The sequence below is a fragment of the Prunus dulcis genome, chromosome 8, assembly GCF_902201215.1.
Source record: "Prunus dulcis chromosome 8, ALMONDv2, whole genome shotgun sequence".
NCBI classification, from domain to species: domain Eukaryota; kingdom Viridiplantae; phylum Streptophyta; class Magnoliopsida; order Rosales; family Rosaceae; genus Prunus; species Prunus dulcis.
In genome coordinates, this window is record NC_047657.1 from 20,020,277 (window position 1) to 20,042,448 (window position 22,172).

The 22,172-nt window shown below is 37.6% G+C and overlaps 2 protein-coding genes across 7 annotated transcripts; one reads left to right on the plus strand and one right to left on the minus strand.

Annotated features, from left to right (window-relative positions):
* Nucleotides 1-389: 389 nt before the first annotated feature.
* LOC117638065 (poly [ADP-ribose] polymerase 2) lies at nucleotides 390-12,914 on the minus strand. Of its 6 annotated transcripts, XM_034373153.1 has the most exons (19): nucleotides 12,762-12,914; nucleotides 12,395-12,674; nucleotides 12,128-12,246; nucleotides 11,920-12,001; nucleotides 11,301-11,536; nucleotides 10,810-10,939; nucleotides 10,561-10,616; nucleotides 10,212-10,285; nucleotides 9,908-9,954; nucleotides 9,633-9,682; nucleotides 9,380-9,442; nucleotides 8,840-8,920; nucleotides 8,609-8,719; nucleotides 8,422-8,497; nucleotides 8,150-8,292; nucleotides 7,673-7,746; nucleotides 7,240-7,345; nucleotides 1,477-1,571; nucleotides 390-518 (listed from the first exon to the last, which is right to left on the minus strand). In XM_034373153.1, the coding sequence occupies exons 2-18, from the start codon at nucleotides 12,537-12,539 to the stop codon at nucleotides 1,479-1,481; spliced, it is 1,686 nt and encodes a 561-aa protein (XP_034229044.1). In that variant the 5' UTR covers nucleotides 12,540-12,674; nucleotides 12,762-12,914; the 3' UTR covers nucleotides 390-518; nucleotides 1,477-1,478. The 6 variants fall into 6 exon arrangements, with proteins under 6 accessions (XP_034229044.1, XP_034229045.1, XP_034229043.1 ...); XM_034373154.1 differs by lacking the exon at nucleotides 390-518 and having other exon boundaries at nucleotides 1,242-1,571; nucleotides 10,810-10,936; XM_034373152.1 differs by lacking the exon at nucleotides 390-518 and having other exon boundaries at nucleotides 1,242-1,571.
* Nucleotides 12,915-14,166: 1,252 nt separating this feature from the next.
* On the plus strand, nucleotides 14,167-22,171 carry LOC117638690 (kinesin-like protein KIN-14E; the record flags this gene model as incomplete). Its single annotated transcript, XM_034373783.1, has 17 exons — nucleotides 14,167-14,316; nucleotides 14,643-14,708; nucleotides 15,543-15,603; nucleotides 16,920-17,222; nucleotides 18,594-18,716; nucleotides 18,807-19,223; nucleotides 19,311-19,427; nucleotides 19,513-19,590; nucleotides 19,685-19,822; nucleotides 19,928-20,029; nucleotides 20,207-20,324; nucleotides 20,427-20,626; nucleotides 20,732-20,914; nucleotides 21,015-21,110; nucleotides 21,317-21,514; nucleotides 21,642-21,913; nucleotides 22,063-22,171. Coding segments are annotated over exons 4-17 (2,415 nt in total), but the record flags the coding sequence as incomplete, so codon positions are not given.
* Nucleotide 22,172: the final 1 nt, after the last annotated feature.

A 22,172-nucleotide genomic window follows, 5' to 3' on the forward strand; every position in this document is an offset into this window, starting at 1 on the left:
CAAAGCCTTTTGAGTTATGAAAATCTGTCTTGTCTTGTGGGAGAAGAACATAGATTCTGGATGAGGTCATGATAAAATCTTTAGGTATAGCTTATAGGAACATAAATAGTGGCGTGTGCATCGTGCATTTGAAAAGAAAAGGGTGGCACTGGCACACTGATATGTATGCTGCCTGCAGGGGTTTTGAAACTCAATCATGCTTCAAGCTTCCCACAAGTTCAATTTCCACCACACTTGATGGATATGTTTGACTTCCCACCCACTCAACACTTAAAAAGAACAGCAACAATACAAAAGATACTTGTAGCGTGGCGTGGGTAAAGTGCCTCTGAATCGGCCTCTGATTTGGGATTTTGCTAATTTCTTTGTTTTTCGAATCCCTCATCAACGAACAAGAAAGAAAAATAATATACATGACTGAATGACTGAAGCAATAATGCTTGACTTGCCAACTGCCATAAAACTATATAGATGAGAAGGTCCACAAGTGTTTCTTGATACAACTCCACCATGTATGCCTGTGCAAAAATATATAGATGTTGCAAGAGTCTTAGATGTTGATAGGGAAAAGAAAGCATCACAATAATCATATCTCTCTTAAACTAAATATGCATTGATTTAAAATATTTGACAAAAGAAAATTCAGTAGCAACAAATGATCATTATATAGAACCACCAACACATACCTTCAATGAAAATGAGAATTTGTTGCTGTCTCGGCTCATTATTTTAAAAAGTTATGTAGTTGCTCGTAGAATGAGTCCACGATTAGTGATTAAGTGTCGGTGATATATGATTTTGCAGCTTGATTACGTTGACTAATGATTTATTGTCAATTTGGGTGGTGCTTGTCAAATGGATGGAATTACACAAAATTAACTTTCTAAGGAACTTGACATTGAAGGGAAAACTATTTTTACAAAGTGAGGAACCTTGAAGGTCAAGGTTTTTTTTTTACTTTTGTTGACTTTATAGTCAGCTTGGTTTTTGACCCATTTTTAAAATCCAATTCGACTCGGTTTTCTAGTTTTCCGGTCTGGATACTCAGTTTTTAGTAAATGCTTTATTGAGTCACACACTCATATGTATGCTGCCTGCAGAGGTTTTGAAATTCAATCATGCTTCCCACAAGTTAAGTTTCTTCCACCACACTTAATGGATATGTTTGACACACTCAAAAAACCTAAAAAGAACAGCAAGTAAAAATACAGAAGAAGGTACTTGTGGCGTGGTGTGGTAGGTGCCTCTGAATTGGGATTTGCTAATTTCATTATTTCTTTGTTTTAACATAACAAAATCCATTTCAAATCCCTCATTTTCTTAAATAAACAAATTTCTCTCTCTACCCATTACCCTAAGAAAGAAAAATAATATACATGACTAAAGCAAAAGCAAAATGCTTGGCTTGTCAACTGCCATCAAAAGTGGAAACAAACTGAGCTAACAAATCAGCAACAGAAATAAACAACCACATACATCTATCGCTTGTAATTGAAATTCACTTGAACAACATAGCGCATCCTAATCTGCTCGACATTGTAAACTATGTACTCATTGTACAGTAAAGCACCCTGCAAGAAGAGACGAGATTTCAATAACAAATTATACAATGAAACTGGCTGATGCAGGATGCATAGGATCTACATTGTTTAGTTTCCTAATTTATTTGTTAGTTTCCTTTATTCTTTAGTTTTCCAAATCCTAGTAGGATTTCTAAGTTTCCTATTTTATTAGGAATAGGATTTCTGTTTTAGCTGGGGATTTTAATCCTATTATCTCTAGTTTTAGTTTGCTATAAATACCCCTATGTAAAAATTCAGATTTGAATATTGATTAAACCTTCTCTTAACTCTCTGATTTCTGCCTGCCTTCTATCTTTCTTTCCTTCAGCTTTTCTTATTCTTTTCTGTCCTATTGCTCTGAGTGTTAAAACTAACACACCCAGGGCTGTGCTACATCAATTGGTATTCAGAGCCTTTTGCTCCGCCGCTGTTACTCTGCTTCGTTGCCTCTACTAGTCGTCATGGCTCCCAACATCACCGTTGCCAATTTGGCAGACCAATTTCAGGAATTCAAGGAGAAAATTTCTACAGATGTCACCACTTTGGAAACTCAGTTCACCAAATTGATGGCTGCTCAAAAGACTGAATTTTCGTCCATGTCCACAGATATTGCCAAATTACAAGCTTCCGTGCCGCTGCTCGTCACCCACCTCTCAACCGTGACTCGTGAACCATCCTCCACATCTGCTGTCCTCTCTAGTTCGTGCACCCCTTCTCTCCAGGCTGGTCTCCTTCCCAATCCATCTAAGGATTCCAAGTTTCAAGGCCACCTGGGCCTTCCATCATCTTCTGCAGGGACATCTCTGGTTCACTCTGAACCAAATTTTTCCACAGGATCTGTACCTAAACTCCATTATACCCAACATACGATGGTTTCTCCTCTCGCGGATGCCATTATCCCACCCCGACCCCACGAACATCACGTCGTCCACCGCAACTTGGATTTTGAGATCGCCCGTCATGCCAAGCCTACTGCCCCTGACTTCGATGGTCGCGGGGATCCTACTATCTTTGTTGATTGGATATCGGCTATGGAAGATTATTTTGAATGGTACGACATGTCCGATGCACAACGGATCCGGTTCGCCAAACTTAAACTCGTAGGAGCCGCAAAACAGTACTGGAAGGCTACTGAGCATCATCTCCAACAACTGGGACAAACCCCTGTGATTTTATGGGATGAGATGAAATTGAAACTCCGGGAACAATACCTTCCATCTTTTTATCGTCACCAATTGTTAGATCAATTATGGACTCTTTCCCAGGGTACTTCAACAGTCCAAGACTATTATTCTCGCTTTGTGGAGCACAAATTGCGTTCTGCCCTACAAGAAGAGTTGGCAGTCACAGTTTCTCGTTTTATTCATGGCCTTCGGATTGATATCAAACGCGAGGTTAGTAGGTCACGTCCGGATGTATTAGAAGATGCCTATTGCCAAGCCTTGGAAGCTGAGGCCTATCTACGACCACAACGTCGTTACCCAGGATATCCTAGTCAGCCTACGACCACCAACCACGCCCGCACTACCACCCCGGGTCTGAAGACTGAATTTTCTGGACCATCTAATCCTACTGCGCCACCTACCAAAGGGCCGATCGTCTCTAATAATTCCCACATTGAATGTTTCCATTGCCATGCTAAAGGACATATTGCCTCTCGTTGTCCACAACGCACATTAACTATCAGCGCTAGCACAGACGACCATTGTGATATAGAGATTGTGGATCCTCTTGAGGGTGTGTATGACCCAGAAATTGACGATTGTTTTGAGGATGACATACTCAATCAGGTTTCTGTTATGCGTTGTATCTATTCTGCACCTGCATTGCCTGACTCCTGGAAACGCACTAGTATTTTCCATACCTACGTTCCATGCAATAACCAAACATGTAAACTGGTTATTGATAGTGGTAGTACCATGAACGTCATCTCCAAGTCTGCCGTTACTCGTCTCAATCTTAAGCCTAAACCACATCCCCACCCTTTTCACGTAGCTTGGGTTGATAAAACTAAACTCCCAGTCACTGAGCGGTGTCTTGTTTCCCTTAAGCTAGGGACCTGCGATGAAGACATTTATTTGGACCTACTGCCTATGAATGTTGCACATGTATTACTTGGCAGACCTTGGCTCTATGACCATCGCGTGCAGAATTGTGGTTGTGAAAACACATACACTTTTCAACATGAAGGCAAAAGTATTACGTTACGCCCAGCCAATCCTGCGATCAAACCTACCAAGACTAATATTACCACCTCCTCTCCATCGCAGACAGGCAAAGTGTCAGGTCCTCAGTTGGCTCTATTATCTTATGGCGAATTTGAGAAAGAAAGTCTGGAGACAGGAGTTGTATTTGCTCTTGTGATCAAAGAGATATCTGCGGCCCCTTCCTATCAACAACCTGAACCTCTACATCAACTCCTCAATGAATTCTCTGATGTCATGCCAGATGACCTCCCAAACGAGCTACCACCCATGAGAGACATTCAACATGCCATCGACCTTGTACCCGGATCACAACTTCCGAATCTTCCTCATTACCGCATGAACTCGTCTGAACGTGCCGAACTAAACACGCAAATTCAAGGTCTGTTGGATAAAGGATTTATTCGCCATAGCCTGAGCCCATGTGCTGTACCAGTGCTTCTTACTCCCAAAAAAGATGGCTCTTGGCGAATGTGTGTTGACAGTAGAGCTATTAATAAGATCACAGTTAAATATCGATTCCCTATTCCACGACTTGAGGATATGTTGGATGAGTTGGCAGGTTCCAAATGGTTTTCCAAGATTGACCTTCGTAGCGGTTACCATCAGATTCGTATTAGGGAAAGTGATGAATGGAAAACCGCATTCAAAACCCCTGATGGATTGTATGAGTGGCTTGTTATGCCATTTGGAATGTCTAACGCGCCTAGCACATTTATGCGCGTGATGACCCATGTTTTGCGTCCTTATATCGGAAAGTTTTTGGTTGTATACTTTGATGATATCCTTATCTACAGCCATTCAAAAGAGGACCATCTGCAACACCTCCGAACAATTTTTCATATGTTACGCCAGGAAAAGTTGTTTGTTAATTTGAAGAAGTGTTCTTTCCTTCAAGACCAAGTTTTATTTCTGGGATTCATTGTTTCCGCAGCTGGCATAAGTGCTGATCCTGACAAAGTTCACGCCATTGTAAATTGGCCGCTTCCTTCAACTTTAACCGAGACTCGAAGCTTTCATGGGTTAGCATCTTTTTACCGACGTTTTATCCCTAGTTTCAGTACTATAATGGCTCCTATCACAAACTGTATAAAGCAAGGTGAGTTTCGATGGACTCATGCGGCCACTCGAGCGTTTGAGGCATTAAAACAGAAAATGACAGAAGCACCTGTCCTACGCCATCCCGAGTTGACTAAGGTTTTTGAAGTAGCATGTGACGCATCTGGTGTTGGCATTGGGGGCGTCTTAAGTCAGGAAGGACATCCTGTTGCTTATTTTAGTGAGAAGCTTAATGAGGCAAAGCAAAAGTATTCGACTTACGACAAGGAATTCTATGCCATAGTCCGTGCACTACGTTATTGGCAATATTATCTGTTACCAAATGAGTTTGTCTTATATTCCGATCATCAAGCGTTAAGGTATCTCCATTCTCAACGTAACATCAGTAGCCGCCATATTAAGTGGACTGAGTATCTTCAGATTTTCACCTTTGTGATTCGACATCGTCCAGGAGTTGATAATAAGGTTGCTGATGCACTCAGCCGAGTAGGCGTTATCCTTCAATCATTGACTGCACAAGTTGTGGGTTTTGATAAAATCAAAACTGAGTATTCTTCTTGTCCAGATTTTGGTCTCATTTTTCAGGAAGTTACGGCTGGAAATCGTCGTGATCATGTTGATTTTCTGCTGCGGGATGGTTATCTCTTTCGTGGAACGCAGTTATGCATTCCCCGTACCTCTTTACGTGATTTCCTTGTGTGGGAATTACATGCTGGAGGTCTAGCTGGACATTTTGGTAAAGATAAGACCATTACTCTAGTTGCCGATCGATTTTATTGGCCTTCATTGAAGCGAGATGTTGCTCACATCCTAGCCCAATGTCGCACTTGTCAGCTTGCCAAGGCTAGAAAGCAAAATACTGGATTATACACTCCTTTGCCAATTCCGCATACCCCGTGGAAAGATTTAAGCATGGACTTTGTTCTTGGCCTTCCTAAAACGGCACGCGGCCATGATTCTATCCTGGTTGTCGTTGACAGATTCTCTAAAATGGCTCACTTTCTGCCTTGCTCTAAAGCTGCTGATGCTTCTTCCGTGGCCAAGTTATTTTTTAAAGAGGTCATTCGTCTGCATGGGCTTCCTGTTTCTATTGTTTCAAACCGTGATGTCAAGTTTGTTAGTTATTTTTGGAAGACCTTGTGGAAGCTCTTTGGTACTTCTTTAAAGTTTTCGTCTGCATTTCATCCTCAAACAGATGGTCAAACTGAAGTGGTTAATCGTAGTCTTGGAGATTTATTACGATGTTTAGTCGGTGATAAGCAGGGTAATTGGGACCTCATTCTTCCTGTAGCAGAATTTGCTTATAATAATTCTGCCAACCGAACTACAGGTAAAAGTCCTTTCGAAATTGTTTACGGTGTGATGCCACGTCCACCCATTGATCTTGCTCCCCTTCCTATTGATGCCCGTCCTTCGGAATCTGCAACTACCTTTGCTGAGCACATTCGTCGCCTACATGAGGAGGTTCGTCAGAAAATTTCTCTAAGTACGGACACATACCAACTTGCTGCCAATACTCATCGTCGCAGTCAAAACTTCCAAGAAGGTGATTATGTTATGGTTCGTGTTTGCCCTGAGCGATTTCCCAAACATTCTTTTAAGAAACTTCATGCTCGATCGATGGGTCCTTATCGTATCCTTCGCAAGTTGGGTGCCAATGCTTATTTGGTTGAACTTCCTTCTGATGTTCATATCAGTCCCATTTTTAACATATCTGATTTGTTTCCATACCGGGGTACTTTTACTCCTCCTGTTGCGACTGAAATAACCCATGCTATTGTTCCGCCTGCTGCTCCTCGCGTGCCTACTTCCCATGCTGCTCCTACGGATCAAATCTCACAAGTCTTAGATCATGAAGTGGTGGCTTCAGCCCTTGGGGGGTTTTCTCGTTTTTTGGTTCGTTGGGTGGGACGTCCGGATACAGATGCTACTTGGATTACTGAAGATGAGTTTCATCAGCATGATCCTTCTCTTCTCCGTCAAGTTCAAGATGATTTGGCAGCAGCTGAAGTTACTGATGCTCGTCCTCCTATTATTCATACCTACAGTCGGCGCCATCGTCGTTAAACTCCCCAGCGTCAAGTTCTTTCAACCGGAGGAGAATGATGCAGGATGCATAGGATCTACATTGTTTAGTTTCCTAATTTATTTGTTAGTTTCCTTTATTCTTTAGTTTTCCAAATCCTAGTAGGATTTCTAAGTTTCCTATTTTATTAGGAATAGGATTTCTGTTTTAGCTGGGGATTTTAATCCTATTATCTCTAGGTTTTAGTTTGCTATAAATACCCCTATGTAGTTCTTTAAAATTCGGTTAAAACTAACACACCCAGGGCTGTGCTACATCAACTGCCTTTCTATAAAAGTTCCAAATCAAATTCACATCCAAGGTAATTCTAAGAAATCATGTATTCTACCTTGGGCTCCGAATTCTCTTTCGGCTTTCCAAGAGGAACCACAACACCATCATCTAGTAACCGAGCTTGGGAAAGATCTGGTTCAGTTCCTCCAACTCCTTTAGTGCTGCAATATTAGGTTTCATAAGCAAAACCATTATGACAACTAATCTCGGGAAAATTAAGTTAATGCAACGCACATTTTAGTTTTAAAAAAGGGCAAGATAATATAAAAGCATTCAAAGGTCAATTCTCAACCAAAGAAGATAACAGGTTTATTTGGTAAGGAAGATAAACTTAGAATGCGCGATGCAAAATTCCATAAGCATAAATGACGAGAAGAGAGTTTTATCAATTAATCAGTTTAATTTTTAGCAACTGGATGTGACTGTCCAATAAAGAAAGCTCTGAATAGCATGATATTAGTGTCCAATAAAGAAAATAGAGACACAACCTTAGCTTCCCTTCTGGTAGCTTGTCAGCATCATACTTAGCAGTTAAAAGCTCAGCCATGTCACCTAGTGCAACCTAAAGAGAGATACATTAGAACATTAAACTCAACTATGACGAAGGTGGCTCCAGCTTCCAATATGAAAATGATAGCTAAGAGATAAATGCACTACTCCCAGAAGAAAATCCATGCTAGCATGAACCAACCAACTCTGCGACAATCAACATGCGGTGCAAATAAGTGTAACACATGCATGTGAAGTGCAGTCCCTCAAAGTACTCTGTTGGGTATTCAAGTGCAGCGGATTAGTGGTTGGGAAAATGCAAATTTTTATCTAGAGGGATATTTCCCATATATGATTCTGGATCTTATTGGTATGCAATGTATTGATTTGATAATCTGATGTTAATCCACTCTTTAACACCGGGTCATTTTAGTGGTAAACTTATGTTTTTTACTGGCTGAAACTTGAAAGACAACCTCACATAGAAGCAGCACACCAGCTGTACAACCATCAGTAGCATAGCAATAATTTGCACTTTTGGAGAACATGTCGGCAAAGTAAATCCCTTTCCCAAACATGTAACCAGTCACTGGTGCTTCAGGTGGAGCTATTCGTAAGCCTGCGTTGTCATGACACATGTTTTTTGAAATTAATAAGCAGTTCTCAATGAATTATTCATAGTGTATGTGTGCAAGTGGGCAAACACACACCCAATATTAAGTATATTAAATAGAGCAAAAACGATCACCTTGAGATAATATTCCTGCCCAATTCGTGAGCCGTGAACCATGCCATAAAAGCATTCTATTTTTCATACTACTAAACTGCTCAGAGTAAAAACAAGATTAGGAAGTGCTCAAAATGCAAAACTAGGGGGATTCAAAACCAAAAGGAATTTTTTTAATAATCGCTAATCCAAAATAGACCATCCTAACCTTTCTGAAACGTTCAACTTCACCCTCTTTTGATGCACGGAATATCTGAATGATATCAACAGCATAATTTGAATGCGTTTTTGCATGAGTATTATGCAAATACTTCGCAATCTGACAACAGCCATAAAAAGGAAAAATATCAAAACTAAAGAGCAGATTGAGCAGCTAATAAATCATTAGCTCAGTTTTCTTTTTATATTCAAACTCCCATTGCTTATAACTCATAGATACCATATTAAATTCATCAGAATCAGCACCAAGCGGTGTCAGTTCACAGCGTAGGCGTTGGTAACTGGAATACAAGGGATCTTCCTACAATAACGGCAGAAACATACATTAATATACTTGCCACATGAAAGCACCGACATAGAAGATGAAGATTCTTATTAATATGAAACAAAAAGTTAAAAAGTGGTTGGATTTTACTTGTTTAACATGAAAGCAATATGGATGGAGAGAGTTAATGATGAGAGGGCAGCACATGCATATAGTACACGTACTTTGCTTCAACTAAACTGAAGAAAATTCAAAATGTTTGATCATGAATTGCCAGTTTGAAATTTATAATGTGACTGAGCTTCTCTAAATGCAAGGGGTCTACTGGCACATTTTATGAGTATAAAGTCTTAAATGGTGCAAGTAAGACCCTCTCCATAGAATTGCATTTTAGTCTTGCAATATAATATCCAGAAACACTGAAAAATACCAAAAACTTCCAGACATGGAAAATCTGCAAGTGAATAATGAGGGATAAGGCTAAAAAAGAATTACCTGCATTCCAGTATCATCCTTCAACAACTTTGTTGCGACCACAATTTCATCTAGTGCTTCAACCTTCAAGTAGATAGGAGTAAAGAATGTATTTTATAATCAAGGCGAAAAATTAATTGTCACACAAATATAGCATCACACTGATAGGCTACACAAGATTATGTCGAAAGGGAAATAACTTATATATCAACTAGTGGAAGTTCTTAGAAGAACAATACCGACATATACAGGAAAGAAAAACAAAAAGAATTACCATTTCCAACTTCTGTTTCAGTTTCTGAGGAGTATCAATCACAAAGTTACCTGCATTACTCATATATATGTCCAAAGCAATTAGATTTCTTTTAGTATAAGTAAAACAAAATGAATACTGACCCATATACTGGGTATGCGGTATGCTCAAGGCATGCTTCAATCAGAGAGATGGATAGAAATATATTAACATATAAGTCCATATATATATATATATATATATATAGAGAGAGAGAGAGAGAGAGAGAGAGAGAGAGAGAGAGAGAGAGAACTCACTCATTTTTTTAAATCCAAAGTCATGAGGAATGACAGTGTAGAATTCTCTGAAAGAGGAAATCTATCAAAAATTGGAATTCCAAAATTCTAGAAAGCTATCATTAGATCTTAAAAGCTAAAGGTAGCAAAAAAAAAGAAAAAAAAGAAAAAGAAAAAAAAAAAGAAGGTCAGATCTGCATTGGATCTAGCATGTTGTTGGAATTATGAATGAACTTAGTCAAGCATTTTGGTGAAAATATATATTCAGAATTTAACTAATAAAATTACTTCTAACAGGGGGAAGGGGGAGAGAGAGAACCCTTACCCACTTAATTGTTCAATTGTTCTCCTATTAGACCCGCCAATCACATCAGCAATCCTCTTCAGGATATTATATCCCTATATATGTTTTAAAAAATAACAAGTTATTGGTTTGTTGCATCTTTCATGGAGAAGCAGATTAAAGGAGAAGACACTTTATGTGAAACTTAAATGTTTTGCAGCCAAATACACACAGTAGTACTAGAGTTCCAAATTGTTTCTTTTTGTTTGGGTCAACAGTTCCAAATTGTTTCCAGTTAACTTAGACAACACAAAGTATCCTTTCAAGTTGTTCAAGATTTCTCCTTATCATATCTAGAAATCAACTCGAATACCAAGAGGTAAAAGCTTACCTTTGAAATTGTTGATTTGCTAAGCTTACCAAGAGGTAACTTATCAGCATTGTATCCTACCAAAGAAGAAGAAGAAGGTGTCCGAATAAGGGAACCAAAAAGCAGTTGATTACTGAAAAATAAAAAACTGAAAGTGTCTAAATAAAATTCTTATTCCTGTGTTACTTAAGCAACTGAATAACTTAGATTATTATGAGTTGTAAGTTGCAAAATAATGTCTTTTTGACAGAGAATCAGAAATCAACCAACCTATTTCCATCATATGCTGCTTCATCATGCTGATGTTGCATATAAGAGATATAAACTTTGCAATGCGAGGCTCAAGTTGTGTTTCCAGAGGTTGACCTCTTAAAGCAAAGTCATTCTTTTCTTGTACCTGCTGATGATAATCAAGAATTAAGAAGGAGCAAACAAGATGATTTTCTTCTCCACCCCTCCCCTTCTCCCACAACACACAGAGCTCATCTGACACTCATCTGTTGACCCCTACACATTGAGGCTATGAGAGGCAAGATTGAAATATGAAACACCTTTTGAAAATGAGAAATATATAACATAAATGGGAAATACAATTCAATATTGTCTTGCTACCAACAGCATCTCCTATTTCTTTATCGTATTTTTTCTTTGAAGCGACAGGTCCTCAGTAATTTGCGACCAAGAATAGCTTCAGGGCATTGTCAGTATCTCCAGCATTCAGAAAATTATGCAAAGATAAGCAAAAAGTTGTGGATACTCACAGACAATTGTTTTTCCTCTTCGTTGTAATCCATTTCTATCCACATATAGTGGTGCGGGAAAGACTCGAACATTTTACGATTGGGCCAATCATTCTTTGTTTTGTCATAGAATTTCTGTTTAAACTCATTGATTGCGCTGTCACGGGATGTGTAAGGGCCTTGTATCTTGTTTTGACCCTTAACACCTACTCTCCCCCATCTATAGTAAACCATGAAAGTACCACCAGCATCAGATTCTGCAAGTCAATTCATAAGAAATAAAAATAAGTATACATTGCCTGAACTGGTGTAACTCCAAATGTCATTAATCCCATAACTCATTGGAGCAGATCAAACTTCATTTATGTGAGGTGACAAAAGCATAAATAATGTTTCTGTAGTCCGTTAGAATTAATCCTTGTAATCAGTATTTGTTACAAACTGAAATCAGATTCAGTCAAATTTTGTATAACTTCATAAGTTTCATTTCTTGAACCACATATGTGCTTGATTAATAAACCCAACTGAATCTGTATTGACATGAATTCTTAGTTACGACAATCCAAACATCTAGTAGACTAACTAATTAATTTTGAAATATATATTCAGTGAAATTTGTTGAAGGGAGAAAGAGTTTTACCAAGAACTTGAATCACATAGAACTTGTTATTGTTGTAACCAACATTTGTCTGGTTCAACATGGCATCATATACATCATCACCCTACATTCAAAAAGATCATTGGTCAGTCCGAATTTGAAACGAATCAAACTGACATCAATTACCTTCCACTAAGCACGAAATGCAATTAACTCATTAAGTGGCCCTATTGATAGTATATAGACTTGCCAGTTGCAAAACATGATAATGTGCCTTTATGTGTTCTGGTAGCCACTGATCCAATACCGCTGCACCCTTTTTGGTAGCAGTTACGATCTTCTCCTTGCTGCCATTTCCTTCTTCATTAGCTACCACCAGACCACAGCATAAAAAATAAGTTACCCAGTTCTAATTGAAAAAAGAACATTTTTCAATGCAGAAAAGACTAAGACATCGATTTCTAGCCCTCGCCTACAATATTGTATTGGCAACCAATCAGAGTTTGAAAGCTCATACCTCCACCTAGAGGAATGTCATCTGAATCTTCAGAAAGCCTCTCCAGCAGTTCTTTTTTAGAGCCAGTTGCCGAAATTCCACGAAGAGTAGCTTGTTCGCGCAATTGCTTTACACTCATGTCCTGGAACTCGTCGGTGGCCTTCATTTTCTCGGACCCAGTTGACTCTCCATCTTCATTTGATTGTCTTCCCCTCTTTCTACTAACAATTGAAGCTGAAACATCACTTGCGTGGGGGGGTTGCTTGTTTTCTTGGCGAAGAGCGGCCTTGAGCCTCTGAAGCTGCAGGAACTCAAAATCAATAGTTGGTCAAAGTCTCTTCTACCTAGAGAAGAGAGAGAGGGAGATGGGGGTTGTTGTCAGACTGACCAGAGTGGGTTTGTTCCGGTAGTGGTGAGACCACGTTGGGCCAATTGATTTCGGAGCTCTTCTACTTTAAGCTTGCTAGCCATTGGAATTCGGAGAAATGCGTTTGAAACTGTAAAGAGAAGGGGAAGGAAGGGGGGATTTTGTAGCGGGAGTTTGAAGTGTGGAGGGAGGAGTGGCTTGGCTTCTCTGAATATCTGATTTTTCTTTTAATAAAAAGTGTGAATTTACCATATTATCTTCATTTAATTAATAATTTCATTTCTTAATGGTTGTATTAACTAAGGACATTTTTTTAGTATTTTGAATGTTACACTATTTTCTGCCTTTTGAAATATTCAAAATACCAGAAAATACTATTAGTTAATGCAAACAATAATTAAATTAGGATAATATGGTAAATGCACACTTTTTTATATTTAAAAAAAATCAGATAATGAGTTATCTATATATATAAAGCAAAATGCAGATAATTGTAAAACATTCAATATACTAGGAAATGTTATTGGTTAATGCAAACATTAAAAATTGAAATTATTAATTAAATAAAGATAATATGGTAAATTCACACTTTTTATTAAAAGAAAAATAAGATAATTAATCATATTTTTATGGAACACAACTATCCATTATCTTTTTTAATTCTAAAATAAATTTAAATTTTTTTTAGAAAAAGTCTCTTGTAAATGCAGAAGTGCATGTGAAGAGACTAGTATTTTTATAAAACACAATTACCCATTATTTTTTTTAATTTTAAAATAAAATAAATTTATAATTTTAAAAATAAAAAAATAAAAAAACAATTAAAAGAGCATGTGCCAAAGGGCTAGTACAATTAGAAATAGAATGCAAATTTTGGTACATCGGGGCTCACTGCCCTGACCCACTTCAAGAAGATTTTTAAGATATACTTCTGTAATCTTTTCGGTGATCAGACTGGAAATCGAACTGGGGTTGGGAAAAGAATAAGTATTATACAAATCTTCGCACGTGCGTTTCCTACTGATTTCATTTTCTTCCCGCTTCAGATAATACGATACCGATACTATTCTCTTCTCTTTACGTTTCAGTCTAATTTAAATTGGCTAATGCCATGGCCATGGACTCGATTCTGAACTCGTCCTTGGAAGAAATTCTATACATACTAAAACCCAATGCAACTAAACACTGTAGCTAAGCACAGTATAATGACGGAAATGCCCCCTTTTCACTGTTGTTTGCTGTTTTGTTTTGTTTTGTTTTCATCACAGTGAATTACCGAAAATGCCCTCTCCTAAACCTTTTCTGCTCTTCCCTTTTTGCCCCTCTCTCTTTGGATGCCAACTCTCCGCACTGTTTCGTTTCCACAGAAATATCGTCCGCTTCGAACCAGCTTGGTTGGGTACTTTCAAGGTAAGCCTGCATAGCTTATTCTCCTATCTCTTTCCCCTTGCGAATCTCGCAGTTCGTTTGGTTTTCATCTCATCTGCTCTTCGTTGGTTCAGCCATCTTTCATCCTCTGTCCAACGTTCGTCTGAGAGATTTTCGATCTGCAAGTTCTTCCATCGTTTCTCTTTAGGTTTTCATCCCCTCAACTTTTTAACGGATTAATGGCTTTTGATGGGTTTCTGAGCATGCTGTTGAATCCTTTGATTCCTTGCCCAAATTGATTCTGCTGCTGTGATGATCTGTTGTAGTTAATATTGTTGTTATGGGAAAGTAAGCATGCCAATGTTTGTAATGATTTTGCTGCTGTAATGGTTTAGATGTTTACAACTCCAACCTCTATATTGTATAAAACCTAATTTTACAGTCTGTCAAACCTATTTGGTATTCTTTCTATAGTGTATAGTATCCCTATTTTTATTACAGGAAATGATTTTCCATTCTCTGTATGACTTGCAGGCTGGACCAGCAGATATTTTCACCCACATATTGGTCTTCACCTCTATATTCTACACAGTCAAACAGGTCTGCCCCTATATATGTGTTTAACCGAAAAAGGATTGTAATGTATGAGTGGCATGTGTTGAATCTGTTTTGCTAAGTGTGGCATCTGTTGAATCTGTTTTGGTATTTATGCATCTCTTGGATCTGTTGAATCTGGTGTGGCATCTGTAGAACTGTTTTCGTATTTTTGGCATCTCTTGAATCTGTTTTTGATGTTAGAGGTTTCATTTATTGTCTGAGTGGCAGATTCTTGCTTTATGCCCCATCCATTGCTTCAGGCTCATATTAGAGGTTTCATTTCTTCTGTTGGCCTAATTTTGTACTTACTTATAGTGCTTCTGTATTCAGAAATATTTACCGGATTCTATGTAGTTTTAGAGTATTTTAGTTCCATGGTCAATAATTTTCTACAATAAGTTCTGAAATATATTAGCTGTAATGATTGTGCAGACACTCAAATAAACAAGAATTGAACATTCTGTTTTACATTGGATCATGGCCCATTGCTGTTTTTCATTGTGAAACAAGCATATTCATATCATAATTATATCCTTTAAATCTGTTTTTTAGTTTAGAGTAATACATAGATACGTATTCATTTATAATCTGTTTTTTTATGTTAGTCACACGTAGGATTGAATTTCAATTATATTGCTCCAATTATATCCATTGAATCTGTTCCTGAATTCCAGTGAACACATAGGCTTCACATTGGTGATTATAGAAGTTCGTTCACAAAGTCATACTATTAACACACCTCTCTCACCACTCCAAGTCCGAGTCCACACCCATGTCTACTAATGCACCACCAATGATTAGAATTACAATGAAAATTTCCTTTCATTCTTTTTTCAGCTGTTGAAAGGTTTGCTCATGAGGACAAGGGTGATTTTGCAACTTCACTAAAGCATTTTAGGTAAGAACCATATCCTCGAATTGCTCTTTTGGACCGAAACTAAACCTTTTGTGTGATGGTTTATCATATGATTGAGTTCTATGTTTGAACTTATAAATTGGTTCATGGTGGATTTGAATTGCCACTCAGTGTTGCTTGAGTGAAGTTGATAATTGTGTGCATTGTAAGATTCACAATTCTTATTAGATGTTTTAAATGTAATGAACAAAAACTATAACATGTAGCCTGTTATTTCTGTCTTTATTATACTTCTATGACCTATAGCTGTTTATAGATTATTACTGCTTCTATAGCTTCTCCATTAGATTATCTTGATTCTATAACAAACTTGCTCATTAGGTCGTTAGGTTATCTTATTCTATTTATAGGTCATTAGGTGTTCATAGGTTATTTAAATTTGGTTTGTGCAGTTTATTTGGCCTTAATTCTATAACAATAGCCATTGTCTTCGCCAAAATTTTCTCATTTGTCTCCATTACCGCATACCATTTACCATATTTATGGCTACAAAATCAACACCCCTTGATTTGATTCTGTTCAAGCTCAAGTGTTTTGGCTTAATTCTCTTATAACTATTTAATAATTGTCACAATTGTTCTGAATTTATTCAATAGATTGAGTTTATACTTTTGTCCATCAGATTAATACAATGCTTGATGTATCTAGACTGTTGTTTGTCATATTGTATTTTTTAACTTAATTATGTCATAATAGTTATTGCTCCCACCCAAAATTTTCCATTTATACACACTTATATACACTAACACCTGCCATTTTCCAAATTTATGCCAACAGAGTCAAAACCTGTACAGAGGAGTAGAAAGAATGTAAGCCACCTGTACAGCAGAGCTAGCAAGACCTAGATCCCCTTCCACCACCCAGTACCATATATATAAACACCTGCCCAAACTCTTTTGAACAATGAGCAACTAAAGGTTGCCCATATTTTGATGTTTTTATAACTGCTTGATCTATTAAAATATGCCCAATATTTTCACATAACAAGTAGCACATAAAACATGTTATTAGTTTATTTTTTGTAACTTAACCTTGCTAAACTAAGCATGATACCACTATTTACATCACCATGTTTATATAAATATTACCATTTTCCCTGCATATTTTTACTACTTTATACGCATTTCACACGATTTCAAAACCCGCAGCATCGCGCGGGCACCATTGCTCGTCTGTTCGGAAGGCCGAAACGGTCTCCCTCTCAAATCTGCAAACACTGCAAACACTGCAAACACTTTCTTTTTTGGGTGAAATTAACAGACCAAATCAAGAGGCATTGATTTAGGTTTGATTAGCAGCAGTTCGTACAGATCAGCAGGAAATTTCTGGAGCCGAGGATGCTTCGACCACCACCACATCAGATTGCTGCTCGAGGGCGCAAGAAGACACATCTGACTGCCGCCTCCGAGAGTCCCTCTCTCTCTCTCCCACCACGAGGGTCAACGACACCTCGGGTAACCGACCACCACCTCCAAGGGTCGACATCCACCTCTCCCTCCCTCAGCTCCTCTCACCACCGCCTCCAAGGGTCGAGTTCTGCCTCTTCCTCCCTCAGCTCCTCGCTCTCTCTCCCACAACGAAGCTCAACCATCACCGGTCAGGTATGTGTCTGATTGGGACTTAGGGTTTGGGAATTAGCACATCAACATTAGGAGGGTTGATGTGCATGTCAGATTGAATCTTATTGATGTAATTTTGTACTTTGTAGAATAATCACCAATTAATACCAACTAGTTGACATGCATTATACGTTATATGAGCCAAGAAAAATTAGACATTCCAGGTTGGATGCTTTTGTTTGATATAGACATTTGAAGGAACTGCTCTTAAAAGGACAGTGTGTGTTGAGGCATCAATTTTGATGCTTCTTTTAGTCTATATATTCCTTGTTTCTTTATTCCAAAACCTCTTTACTTCATTGGTTTGTTTGGTTGCTGCTTTTTTTTCAAGGGAAGAGAGAGAGAGAGAGAGAGAGAGATAAAACGTTAAGCAGGACAATGTTGGTTCTTTTGGTCTCCTGCAACCATATATACATGTAGCCTTTACATAAAAGTGAATGCCTGGAACTTCCAGGTATTTTATTCCCTTATATAGGATAAGATTGATGTGGGTACTTGTAAGTATATAGTGTTTTTCATTTTCTATGGACCACAAGCAGGCCTTAAACCACTCACCGGTCAGGTATGTGTGTGATTGGGACTTAGGGTTTGGGAATTAGCACATCAACATTAGGAGGGTTGATGTGCAGGTCAGATTGAATCTTATTGATGTAATTTTGTACTTTGTAGAAGAATCACCAATTAATACCAACTAGTTGACATGCATTATACGTTATATGAGCCAAGAAAAATTAGACATTCCAGGTTGGATGCTTTTGTTTGATATAGACATTTGAAGGAACTGCTCTTAAAAGGACAGTGTGTGTTGAGGCATCAATTTTGATGCTTCTTTTAGTCTATATTTTACTTGTTTCTTTATTCCAAAACCTCTTTACTTCATTGGTTTGTTTGGTTGCTGCTTTTTTTTCAAGGGAAGAGAGAGAGAGAGAGAGAGAGAGAGGGAATAAAACGTTAAGCATGACCATGTTGGTTCTTTTGGTCTCCTGCAACCATATATACATGTAGCCTTTACATAAAAGTGAATGCCTGGAACTTCCAGGGATTTTATTCCCTTATATAGGATAAGATTGATGTGGGTACTTGTAAGTATATAGTGTTTTTCCATTTCTATGGACCACAAGCAGGCCTTAAACCACTCACCGGTCAGGTATGTGTCTGATTGGGACTTAGGGTTTGGGAATGTGATCAAAAGTCCTGTCACAAACCAAGACCTAGTTGGTCAAATAATAAGTTTCTATTATTATTTGGGTAGTTTCTCTGTAAATTTGTATTATTATTAGGATTTCAATAGTTGCTATAGCTTTGCATCTTATTTTCTAAATATTAGTTTTAACTTTCAACCTCATCTCGTAGATCATCGTCTTCGAGTTCCACAACGTTGATGAAGTGGGTTGTGAAGCCAGTAAACATCTAGCCATGGATGATAATCAGTTCATGGTTGTGATGAGTAAGACATCGGTCACACAAAGCAACACGGTAAGACTTACTCATATGCAACATTAGTTTTATTTTTTATTTTTATTTTTTAAAGTATGATAATTTTATTTTTCATTTTTATTCTTGCAGATGATACCTAAAACATCTGTGCAAAAGATTCAACTTGACAAACTTTGTACAAGTTGCGAACCATTTTTCTCTCCCCCTCCTAATGTAAAAAAAAAGTTGAGTACTGTAAGATTTGGAATGTTCACCCTTAGAATCAGTAGGAAAATATGTCTGGGTGAATGGGGGAGTAAAAAGTGGCGACTAGAAATTAAAAATGAATTAGCACACCGGTGTAGAACAACTATAGGTAGGGAGTGGCTCACGTTTGTGAGAGAGAACCAACTTCTAGTTGGTGACCATGTTGTTTTTCGGGTCCTTCCCTCCACTATGGAGTTGGTGCTGGTTGGCGTTTATCGCCACAACCCAGCTACTCCTCACCGTGCTTCCTCTGGTGTTCGTCCACATGAGGCCACTAGTAGAGACCAGGATCTGTCGGAGGTATAACTCCACTCCTTACTCTTTACTTTCCATTTTCCTTTTTGTTTTTCTTTTCAATTGTTTGCTGTGAAATGATATCTTGCATAGGTGGTACAGAAATTTCATAATTTGGAGTTGCAAGGAAAAGAGGACAGTATTAAGAAGCTTAAAGGTGAAATGGCATTGTTGAAGCAGAGAGTGGTTGAGATTGAGAAAGCTAATGAGGTAAAGAATGTTTATGATTCCAATTTTAATGCCTCTTCATTTATTATTATTTTTTGACTTAGATGCATTTTAGCTTTCCATGCAGGTTAAAGATAGTTCGATTGCTCTTCCAACACGTGGTGCCATCCAAATGGAGACAGAAGCTGGCGGAACCCAGGTTGAGGTATAAATCCACTCATTTCTTATTTCTCATTTCTTTTTATTTTCCTTTTTGTTTTTCTTTTCATTTATTGATAGTGGAATGATATCTGACATAGGTGGTACAGAAGCTTAACGATGTGATAAAGCTTCGTAATGAGGAGTTGGAAGCAAAAGAGGAAACTATAAGGAAACTAAGTGAAAGATTGTTATCTGAGCAAAGGATTTCTGGACTTGTGAAAAGTCAAGCCGATAAGGTAGTGCCTTTGGGTTTTCTTTTCTTCAAAACACTTTTTTTTTCTTTCTATGTTTGTGGTACCCAATGGAGAAATCAAATATCTCAGTGAATGTTAACTGTGCAGATTGATTTTCTAGAGAAAAAAATTCAGCAAGAATTTGCTGTTGCTAATTCAACTCTTGCCATCATGAACTCTGAGATTGCTTCATTGCAAAGTAACTTAAAGGTAATGATAATCCTGTACTAGATTTTTTATTTTATTTCTTATGTTTCTTAAGGTTTAGGGTTGCTTTGTTGCTGTGCTTGTTTCTTATAGTTTCTCGACCTTGAGAGCAGGGTTGTTTGTTTTTTAGGATTGCTTATCCTCTTGAACATTTTGTGAACGAATTTATGTTGATTTCAGGACATCGATAGAAAGAATGAGCTCATCTTGAGGATGAAAGGGGCTAGATTAGCTGAGTTGGAAGTGCTTTTCAAAGAGGAACAACTCATGAGGAAGCGCTATTTTAATACTATAGAAGGTTGGCATTTCTTTTGAATACTTTTGATATTTGATTGAGTATGAAGTTTTTCGATCTTTTCACTATCAATGACATTTTTTTTTTCATTTGGATACTTTCAAGATATGAAGGGCAAGATCAGAGTTTTTTGTCGAATAAGACCTTTCACTGGAAAGGAGATTGCAGACAAAGAAAGAGGTGCTACTACAAGTGTTGATGAGTTCACGCTTGCACATCCACACAGAGGTCAACTTAAACAACATTCATTTCATCGGATATTTGATGGTAGTGCTAGCCAAGAAGACGTGTTTGAAGATACAAGGGTAAGTTTTCCTCTATTTAATTGTTCATGAAATCTATTTTTCTTATTGCAACGAAATATACTTATGTAAATTTTATTATATCTTTTTGTTGTCCATTTAATGCAGCATTTGGTACAATCAGCTATAGATGGGTACAACGTGTGCATATTTGCATATGGGCAAACGGGTTCTGGAAAAACATATACAATTAGTGGTTCAAAAGCTAATCCTGGACTCATTCCACGGGCAACTGCAGAACTTTTCAAAATAATGAGTCGAGATAGCAACAAATTCTCATTTTCATTGAAGGTATGTGTTGTTGGTTCTATATAATGATCATTTGTTGCCAATCAATTTTCTTTTGTCACGTAGACTTGATAATGGTATTCATTTATATATTTTTGCACAGGCATACATGGTGGAGTTGTATCGAGAAACATTTGTGGACCTTCTCCTACCAAAAAATTCAAAGTCTTTGAAATTGGATGTCAAGAAAGATCCGAAGGTAATCTGTTTATGTAGGTCTATAATATTTTGTAATTCTATGGGCCATGTGGTTTTTTTAAGACTGGCGAATGTTTTGAGTTGTTATGCATATCTGGTCCTTAAATTTCTACGTTATTTAAATATTTCGTTTTGGTATTTGGCCTAATTTGTTGATTACTATCACCTTCTTTAATTTTGCTCTCAATGTTTCATTTGTGATGTTAGGGTATGGTTTTTGTTGAAAATGCAACGGTTCTATCAATTTCAACATATGATGAAGTGAAAAACGTCATTCAAAGCGGCTTAGAACAAAGACATATAGCTGGAACTCAAATGAATGCAGAAAGCTCAAGATCTCATGTCATACTTTCAATTTTCATTGAAAGTACCAACCTTCAAATTCAATCAGTTGGAAGAGGAAAGGTATATCAATGTTTTCCGGAATAAATGAATGAATATTTGTTCATGAACATTAGTTTGCATTCACTCAAGGCATGGTTTAGTGTTTCATGTGAAGTTATGCTCATAATGTCTTTCCTTTAATGTGTAGCTAAGTTTCGCGGATCTTGCTGGTTCGGAAAGAAATAAAAAGTCATGCTCTTCAGGCAGTGAACTTAAAGAAGCTCAAAGCATTAATAAATCACTTTCAGCACTTGGAGATGTTATCAAAGCTTTGTCTGAACGAAATCAACACATACCCTACAGGAACGATAAATTGACGATGTTGATGAGTGATTCACTTGGTGGTAACGCCAAGACGCTAATGTTCATTAACGTTTCTCCTGCCGAATCAAATGTGGATGAGACACACTGTTCTCTATTGTAAGTTCTATTGTTCTTAGTGGCATTTTGGTATTATATAACTCTGTTTATTTATTCAATTAGTTTGTAATTGATTGACTTTGACTGAAATCTTGGTTAAGTGTGATATTTTTGTTTGATAAGTTTCTGACACCTTTATGCTAATTCAGGTTCGCATCAAGAGTTCGATTGATTGCGAATGATCCAACCAAAAATGTTGCTTCAAAAGGAGAAGATCAAGAACCTGCAACTTTGCCCTCAAAACCCAATTCTTCCTCTT